The 10,038-nt window shown below is 35.0% G+C and overlaps 1 protein-coding gene across 3 annotated transcripts in view; it reads left to right on the top strand.

Annotated features, from left to right (window-relative positions):
* The window catches only part of LOC107091514 (rho GTPase-activating protein 6-like), a 93,304-nt gene that overhangs the window by 51,458 nt on the left and 31,808 nt on the right, over nucleotides 1–10,038 (top strand). For all 3 annotated transcript variants that reach the window (XM_015385483.1, XM_015385482.1, XM_015385484.1), the window contains exon 2: nucleotides 2,026–2,182. In XM_015385483.1, the coding sequence (XP_015240969.1) occupies nucleotides 2,026–2,182 (157 nt within the window). The remainder of the gene's footprint in view (nucleotides 1–2,025; nucleotides 2,183–10,038) is intronic.

Genomic DNA, 10,038 nt, shown 5'->3' with positions numbered 1-10,038 from the left:
ATATATATATATATATATATATATATATATATATATATATATATATATATATATATATATATATATATATATTCTTTTCACAAAAATTTTTATCAGTGTTTGAAAGACACTAATCTATTTTGTTTAAAAGCATTTCAGTCAGAGACAAAGTGGTTTGATAGCGTTATGGGGCCTTTAGGTAAGCCTTTGAGTAGAACTGTATACAGAAGATGTTTTATGGTGTCTTACACAATGCATTTTTAGAGTTTATGTTTGACAGTTTAGAGTAAGACACTGTTTAACAGCCATATAAGGATTTCCTTAACAGCGTTTTACTTCTCAGGCTGAAGGTCTTGTTGGATATTAAAACCAATACTAATCTAATGCTCCCAAAGCTTTTCTGACTTGTTTTCCAGCCAATATTTTTCTTAAATATTAGAGTGTTTTCTTTATTCATTTAACAAAACAATGCAGGCTCAGTGAGAGGCAAAATTCAATCTGTTCACATTTTTCAGCTCTACAAAAATAAAAAAGGAATCTTTTGATTCAATCTAGTTTTCTCTTTTGTGTTTTACCCTTACACTTAATGTAAATATTTAAAGAATATTCACATCGAATGCAAATTTTGCAGCGGGATTGAAGGATTCCAATGTTATCTCTATGTAGAGGACAGATGTAGAATGAGGCAAAGCAGAGCGAGGCTGAGAGAGGCAAAGGTGAAGGAAGGCAAACGGCATGATTTTGATGAAGTTGGCCAAATTGGATCGCCGTGTCACCTGCGAATAAAGTTGAAAGATGTGAACTTTAGTTTACATTCACATCATGAAATCCAGTCAGTGTCTTGATCAGGCTGTGAGCTACAGTGAAAGGGCAAATAATGTTGAAAAAGGATGAAGCAGGAATGCTCTCAAAAGGATTTAAGGTGGCTTTTTAAAAAGCTGTTTGGTCTTCTTACCTCCAGCGCAGACAGATGCCTCCTCTCTGCAGCTCTGCTGGTATCTTTGTTCTTGTTACAGGTTTAGGTTATCTTGCAGTTTGGAAATTACTGGGAACTGTAATTGGAACCATGCTTTAATGCATTTTCCTTGATCAAGTGTGTATACCAATAATAAGTCTAATTCACCAGTAATAAGACCAAAGCGTTGATGTTACCAAAGATTCCTGACTTACAGACATTTTAAGAGGGTATTTAATTAAAAAAAAAAGGTCTTTCTGAAATCATTTCACAATGATCACATTTATGAGATCCAATAAGCTTAACAATGACCAAGATCTGCTCTGAAATTCTCACGTTCAAAGTAGAAATATCCCCTCTTGAAGCCGTTTATAAATATTATACAGTAGTATATTATAAAATCTTGATGAATATTATAAATCTTTAAGAGTTTTATAAACTGGTAATGGCTGGTTCATAATTTTGGCTAATAGCCCATGAATAAACAAAGCTCTTCTTGTTCCCAACTGCAGTTAAGGTATAAAATGTCTCTAAGCAGCAGAGGTTGCTTTTATAGAGGAATTTTATATTTTCTAAAAAGAAAGAATAAGCTTGAGAGATGTTTTTACTGTATTTAATTTGTCTATGTCTAAAGAGAGGAATAGAAAGGAGTGCCTGAAAATGATCCAAGGAAAACAAACAAATAGTATATCAGTGGTACTTTACAAAGAACTGCTCAGATAAATATAAGCATATGAATAACACGTGAAAAAAATATTAGCAAACCAGTAATGCAATATTTTGCACCTGAAAATATTCGTTTGTAGTTCTTTTGTTTTTCTGAACGGATGGCTGCTTGAGAATTTGAGTTAATATGACTTTAGGTTTTTCCCTTAAGACTGGAGAGAAGGATTGTTTTTCCCTCAAGTACTTGATGGTTGGTTTGCAATGTTAATTAATTGAACCGAGGACAATCTAAGCATGTCTTTTGATCATTAATGGTACAAAAACAAAAATAAAAGAGAATACAGTCTCCACAGTTAATGAAATTAAGCCTCTTGGTTAATTTATCTAATATGCAGAGATTTTAAACCTGTTCTTTTTATCTGCAGGGAGACCACACCTGGGCAACCATGTTGGGACAGAGTGTGCGTTTGCAGCCGGTTCCCATCCAGAGCCTGTCAGAGCTGGAGCGCGCCCGGTTACAGGAAGTGGCATTGTACCACCTGGAGGAGAGGGACTTGGACTTTAAGATTAGCATCCCCAGAGGTATGAGAAGGACAATGGTCTGCTTTAGTAAGCACTAGGTCTACAGCTTGTCGGTTCATACATTCAGCAGTTAACAACTTATTTAATGGTTAAACATGTGATTACAAATATTACCAGACCCAATTAGTTTATCACGAGATTAAACAACATTTATTGGGATTTCTTGTCAACGAGAATTCTGTTCTGCAATAAAAAATCCAGTTGCTTTAAGCTTCTGATTCCTGGTGAAATAAGTGTGATTTATTACTTCAAGACTTTTTGCTGAAAAGTCTTTAAAATAGCCTTTTTAATTTGACCCTGTGCGAATACAAAACTGTTTGATGTCCTGACTTACACCTCAGTAGTTTAGCACAGATGCACCATAAGCCTGTAGTCTGTTTTCCTGAATTAACTTTGGGTCCGCATGTGACGTTAAATGGGTCCAACCTAGCAGACAGTCGAAGTGCTATATTCAAGATGGATTTTGTGCATATTCAAAAGAAACCAGCATCCAGCTCAGTTCAGACACTGGTGAAAAGTCTAAGTAAGTTGAGCAGGAGCTACGAGAATGAACAGAAGAGTGCTGCAGTTCATTGTTTTGGCCACAGATGGCAGTATCATTAGAAAACTCCATCATGGCTCTTTAAACCTGGAAACATACCTTGTATTTGTTAAAAGGATCTTACATTGAGCCAATATGGAAACTAGTTTACAACTGTTGAACAAAGACCGACTAGTTGTCAATCCTTGTAAAACTATTTAAATATGTTTGTTTGGCATCATTCTTATACTAGATTTAGGATATGAAATAATATTGGTGAATATTTCAATAATAATATGGCTTGCAATGATTGAACCAATCAAAAAACATTGATGTCTTTCTGCTTTGGGGTAATAGCAAATAAAAATCTCATATAGTAAGTAGTAATTTCCAATAATAAGAAGCTACGGAACAATTATTGCAATTCAATATTTCGATTTGAACAGTTTTAATGTGATAACAGAAGATTTAGAACTTTAACCACTTTACGCATGTTTTACCTTTAACAATCCTGTAATGATTTTTCTTACTATTGACAATATCTTTGTTGAAACCAAAAATTAGAGGCACAGATAATCCGAATGTGTGGTACTTAATTCGTTATCTGACTTTTATATTTGAATAACTTTGAAATTTGTTTAATTATATTGTAAATATCAAAATACTTCCATTGATCAAATTTGAATTAGATGCATCTGCTCGAAAGCAATATTTTATGTAGCGCCATTTTGGATTAACAATTGAGTTTCTGAAGGGATAGGGGTTAGTGACCGAAGGAAACCAACCAATATAAAGAAAGAACATGCAAAGTCCACACGAAAAGGCCCAGGCCCTTCTTTCTTTGAGGCAACAGTGCTAACTACTGCTGTTTTAAGCTACAATGAGAAGTAAAGTTATGCCATTGGTGTTTATTGTCGGTCCAATGAATCCGGAAAACAAATGAAACACCTTTTGACCCTGCAAGGCAGATTCCAACCATGGTGCTGGGATTTTTTCATTTATTGGTATCCAAACATGGAATGAGAAAGTATGTCACTTTCTTCTTGAGAACAGGGGTTTCTTTGCTTGACCTCTGATTTCCATGGAAGAAACCATCATCATCCTTTGGGATAGATTGCCAGGAAGAGGCTAAAAAGACAACAAACAGTATTTCCCAACAGTTCCCAAAATCTCATCTGGTACTATATCCTATTCCATGCATCTTCCTGCTTGTGAGCTCTATGAATGTCAATTCTGAGTCAACCTAATTTAAAGCCTTTTGGCCCACTGGTAAGAACTGGACCATGCAGAGGTCAAATGAAAAACCCAAACATTTTAGCTACAATGTTAATTGCAGCCAATTATTGACATGATCAATGTTTCGGACTGATTCTTGCTTAGTTAGATAACATTGCTCCTAGAATAACCTTTTCTCGACCTTTTAATTCCATCATCTATCCCATGATAAACAAAGCTTGAACCAATCTGTAACGCGTCACACGCTTGATTCATCCTTCCAGTTTTCTTTTTGTCTCCGGCCTGTCTTGTGACTTTGAGAAATATCTGTGAAATACTTTCAGTTCAAACATATATAACCCAAAGCAGCTTACACATTAGAAACGCTACACTGGGAATGTCTGGGAATTGTTCAGGAAGAAAACCAAGTCTTTTTACCGGTTCAGGCGTTTATTTGTACTGCATTCCTCTGCTTGATACTCCCTGCTTTGAAGGATTGTTTTTGCGGAACCCCTTGATCCGCCTGAACTCTACAGACCTAAATCCATGTGATAATGTCAAATTGTTGCTCCAACAGTCTTCTACGGTGTTTTTCCTGTACACCTTGTAGACGGGGAATGTTTTTTCCTGGGTTTTATTGAGGCCTGAGGGGATGGAGTCCACAGCGGTAGATGGTTTAACTGGTTGAAGGGTGGGGGGAAGCGTTGGGGTGGTATCTGCATGGTCTCTCTCTCTCTCGCAGGATCAGAGAGCTCTTAAGCTGATTTTCTCAGACTCCAATGTTTTCTCAAATAATTGTTCTCTCGCAGGGTAACTGACCTCTAGATCAGCTCAACTTTGACCAGTCCTCTATTTGAGGTTCAGTTTAAAGCAGCTGAGCTCGGTTATACATCTTCCTCCTGGTTTGTGGGTTTTGTTAGCATCCCCCAAGGAGAACGATCAACCCAGTTCAAATGATTTCCTCTGTGCGTTTACAGAAACAATTCCTAAGAGAAAAAAGAAACTGCAGCTGCTCATGTTTACATCATCTCTGGGAAGGGATGAAATGAATTCTCTTCAACCTGCAGCTTTATTTTGGTAAAGCAAAACAAAACAAGAGTTGGATTAGAAATTTAGTACCGAACAAATAAAAGTGCAAATAAATAAACTGGAAGCTTCCTGCATAAATTTACACCTGAACTCTGACTGACCCATTCTAGCACATTAATATGCTTTAAATGTCTGCATTGTACCTCTTGCTGGATGTTGTTTTGTCTTCTTGAAAGAAAAAACCTCCAACCGAGTCTGACAGGTTTTGCCTGTATTGTGATACATCCTTGCTCTCAGTTCTGCAAATTCATTTTCCTAGCAACACAAAAAACATCGCAAGAGTGTGATGCTGTCACCATATTTCTATATGAGTCATCTGTTCAGAGTAATGCAAAGTGTTTCTATGCCAACCATAAATTGGATTTTTGGGTCTATTTGAACAAAGCCCCTTCTCTCACATGTCTACTTTGCCCTGAAGATCTCTTAGAAAAAAACAAGACTTATTGAGGATCTTTTTGGGACAGTGGATCTCTTTCTACCTTTCCAACGGTGACAGACAGTTGGCCTCTCAACAAACTCATACCTCTGTATTTAAATATAACAGGTCAGGACAGAAATCCATTCTGTATGTATTTTAGGTTTAACATTTCCTCAGAATAATGTTTTGTATTTTGTTATGGAGACATTTGATCCCAGTTTAGGAAAATGTGAACATGTAAGACAACCATTCGAGCCTGAAAAAAGGACTTTCCCACTGGCTATTTGTTCATTTTTCAGTCTAAGACAGACGCCTTATCTTTGACCTTTCAACAGGAACGTTTTAAAACATCGTCTGGGTGACCAACTATGCCAAACCTTTAGAAAAATCCAAATAGACCAAAATAGTTCTCTGGTTTTAGAGGCTTTTGTTTTCTCAAAGATGTCCAAACTGATTAGGTGACAGAATGTATGACTCAGGGATAAAACAACATCTTATAAAGATTTTATAGAGTGAAATAAAACGTTAAAAAGATTGCAACTTTATTCTTATGTTCCTGCACACAGTTTGTGTTATATTTGTAACATTTTAGGACTGAATAGTCTCAAAACTCGCTTTTTTATTCTAATCTTTTAAACACTCCAATAATTTAAGTGTAAAATATTTACTTAGTTATGTTTTACTATATATAAATATCTCCAAAATCATACTAAAATGCTAATGTTAGCGTCTTACTTGGAAATTCTGTACAAGGTTATTTTACTGCTTCTTTTTCTTTATTAAAACAAAACCAAAAAAACAAAAAACCAATCTCTGATGTCTGATAATGGTTGAACAGAAGTTAAGAAGTAATTTCTTCCTTTTTAATATATATTTATAGATATATTTCCTTTTCAATAAATCTGCATGTATCTTTAGGTTTTAACCAATATCAATGAGCTAGGCAGAAACTTATAATGTTTTTTGATAAAGAATATTTCTAAATATTTCAAATGACCAAGTTCTAAAAATGGAAAAAAAAATCTTTTTTTTTTTGTTGCAAAATTATTATTTCAAGATTAAATAAACAAAAAAAGTTATCTTAAAGCTCATTTTTTCTATACCATCTCATGGTTTTAATACTTTTAAATTAATACATTTACATTTTGTTTTATAAAAATAACCATGTTGATGAGATAAAACCATAAATGACTAACTATTTGAGAATGATGAGATGTCCTTAGAGTCTGAACATGACTGCTAAGGATCTAAGTGGGTATACAAATATTTATTTAAGGCAATCCTACAGCAGACATGGTATAAACTTAAAATGGACGAGCATGTGCGTCTCTCTCTCTTCCTGTCAGACTCTGCTCATTTCATTTTCTGGAAATATTCTCATTTCTTACGCTTGGCATTGTTTTGTTTTCACAAATCTCTGAATATAAACTGATGTATTTTTTTTCTAAACTGTAAAGAGAAACAAAATGAAGGGAAAAGAGGATGCATCACTTGTAATTTCCTGTTTTTGATTCACTTCCATGGCAACAAGAAGGTCAAGTAGTTAATTACACAAAGCACTGGAAAAGATAAATCAATCCTCTTTCAGTTCAAGTATATTAACTGATTGTCTAAAAGTGGGACTACGTTTATAAAAATGTCAGATTTCTGCAGTGTACTGGTGTAGTCGTGCTTCTGAGAGATTAATTTAACTCTCTACAGCCATCAGGACAATTAGAAAAATAAAAAACCTGCACATGTATAAAGCTACTGTAGGTAGACCTGGGAATTTTGCAGTGATTGATTTCACCACACGCTTCTCTATTCAGTATAACATAACAACTCAATATTTCTAATGCTAAAGGTTGATTGGATATTGTGTCATGCATTAGATTGGATATTTAAAAAAAAATCCTTGCTAAATTCTTGCAGCTAATGCTGGGAACTCAATTGGGGTTCTGGTGGATTACTTTTCTATTGCAGCTTTTTCTTTTGGTTTAAGAAAGAGCAACAGGCTGGATCTGTTTTGCAGTTTTAGACACTTGAGGTTTCAGATAAACAATCCGGTAATTTAGTAAACAGAGAACCAATTTTACTGTTTCTTGAGAATATTTCACAAGCATGTTCTTCAAGCCCATATTTTCCATGTCAAACAAAGCACAGTGAATCGACAAATATTCACTTGATTTGCTTAACATTTCTTCGTGGTACAAAAAACTTCGTCGTATTTCTTCTAGATTTAATGTCACAGACTAACAGAGTGGTGGAAGAAATGTTCGAGAAATGTTCAAAACATTTCGGTCACAGACATCTGCATTTATAAACAGAGATGGCAAAAGTACTCACTTTCCGTACTTGAGTAAACGTACAGATACTTGTGTTAAAAAATACTCTGGTAAAAGTGGAAGTACTGATTAAACTTCTTTACTCAAGTAAAAGTAACAAAGTACAGGCTTGNAGTAAACAGAGAACCAATTTTACTGTTTCTTGAGAATATTTCACAAGCATGTTCTTCAAACCCATATTTTCCATGTCAAACAAAGCACAGTGAATTGACAAAATATTCACTTGATTTACTTAACATTTCTTCGTGGTACAACAAACTTTGTCGTATTTTTTTTTAGATTTAATGTCACAGACTAACACGGAGTGATGGAAGAATATTGATACTTGTTCACAGACATCTGCATTTATAAATGAACAACTTAGAACGTTAAGGCAGTTAAAAGTAGGGTTAGGTTTTAAAATAATATCCTACTGGACAATTATGCTGTAAATATAACAGTTGAATCAAAAACAATGTAAAGATATAGAATAAAATAAAATCCTTTACACTTCATTTATAGCTGTTTATGCTATATACGTCCAGTGTTGGGGTAACATGCTCCAAAAGTAATGTATGACATTGATATATCAAGTTCAGGCAGTATTGAAGTAATTAGATGCGTTACAAACTAAATTTTGGTGATATTATTACAGTTGCTTAAGCGTATATCCCAGTACGGGTAAACAATAGCTGTCGGTTTTGAAAAACAACCTACAGCGTAAATAAAGAGCAGAAGAAGACTGTTTTATTTTTTTTATTTTTAGAAAGCTTGTTTTTTATTAAGAGAAGATGTTTTTAGAATAATTGAAGAAGAAGAAGAAGCTATTTGTAAAAAAATGTTTTCCAAATGGCTATACTTTCCACTACTTAAGATTAGTGTAAATATCGAAATAGTATAATCTACTGTGTTGTTTCATTTCATGGAAATGTGATTTTTCTTTTTAAACATTGTGTGGCCACAGTTTACTCTATACTAGAGGTCTTCAACAGGGGGTCCGCGACACTTAGGGGGTGCACAGAGGTACTGCATGGGGGTCCGCAAAGTTTTGGTTATTAGACTTTTTTTATATTCCCCCATGCAATTTTCTCCACTAATTGAATTGTCTTTAAAAACACATTGACATGAATTCAACACACTGTAGTAAACAGATAAATGGAGGTAGAAGATGTCTTTCAGTCCTCAATGCACACATTCAGCGACACTCAGGAGCTCTTTCAATCTGGGCACCATTTCATCCACAACACCTGTCCCATCAACCAGGAATCAGAATCAGAAATACTTAAATAATCCCAGGAAGAAATTACTCTCGTTACATGACTCCATCTGTAATAGAGTGACTATAGGACCAGTTTGATATAACACTATTTCATACAATATATATAATTAGGGGGTCCCCGCTCCATCTCGTTATCAGTTTGGGGATCCTTGGCCTGGAAAACGTTGAAGACCCCTGGTGTAGAGCTAAGAAATGAAGCATAGATAGAGAGCTTGTGTCATGTCCTATAAAGCTTTTTTTTGTTTAGTTATCCTGTATTTTTCCGATTCAGCTGTCCTGACCAATTATTGTGCTCCTTCATTTTGTAATGCTTCTTCCTAAATGTTTATTTTGGCGAAAGTAATCAAAAGTTTCTGATTACCAAAAAGTAATCAGAAACAATTAACTGTCTGTCATATTGCATGGGGGTTGCGAAAGTTTTGGTTGATTACACTTTTTTTTTAAAATATTGTATTAGTACAATACTTCAAGCTGATTGAGTGAAGTGCTACTTATTATAGTTATTATAATACGCTTTTAGCCAATCAGAGCAGCGAAACAGGACATTTCGTTAGCTGATAAATCAAACTGTTTCCAAATCCTGTCGGAACAAAAGCACAGACATGTTTCCCAACTACAAATGCACAAAGCCCTTTTTTTTGTCCGACTCCCTGATTGTTACGGGAGGGACGTATTAGCGAGAGTCTTTCAAGATGGATTTGTGGTGAGACTGAAAACTCAGATCTCGCAACAATCCAGCTTGCAGAGTAAGATTAGCTCAGAGGTACAACTGAGTTTCAGTGAAGGCAGGAAAAACCTTTTAGACATGACAAAATGCCTTAGAAAATAAGAGAAAATTTATAAGAATGCCTAATTTTCTCAGCAGTGTCTTAATTATCGTTTTGCTTTAGTTATAAATTCCTTCAAAAGAGATTACGTGTTAAATTCGTAGTGAAATCATATTTTAATGTCAAACATGTACGGCTGTAAGCCTTCTACACCAAACCAAGCTTCTGCCGCCCTGGCGTCCTCTTCCACAACAACTTCGTCCCC

This window comes from Cyprinodon variegatus, unplaced genomic scaffold (genome assembly GCF_000732505.1).
Source record: "Cyprinodon variegatus isolate N-32 unplaced genomic scaffold, C_variegatus-1.0 Scaffold341, whole genome shotgun sequence".
NCBI classification, from domain to species: Eukaryota; Metazoa; Chordata; class Actinopteri; order Cyprinodontiformes; family Cyprinodontidae; genus Cyprinodon; species Cyprinodon variegatus.
Note: the sequence above shows the minus strand (reverse complement) of the source record. Positions and strands in the feature narration are given on the sequence as shown.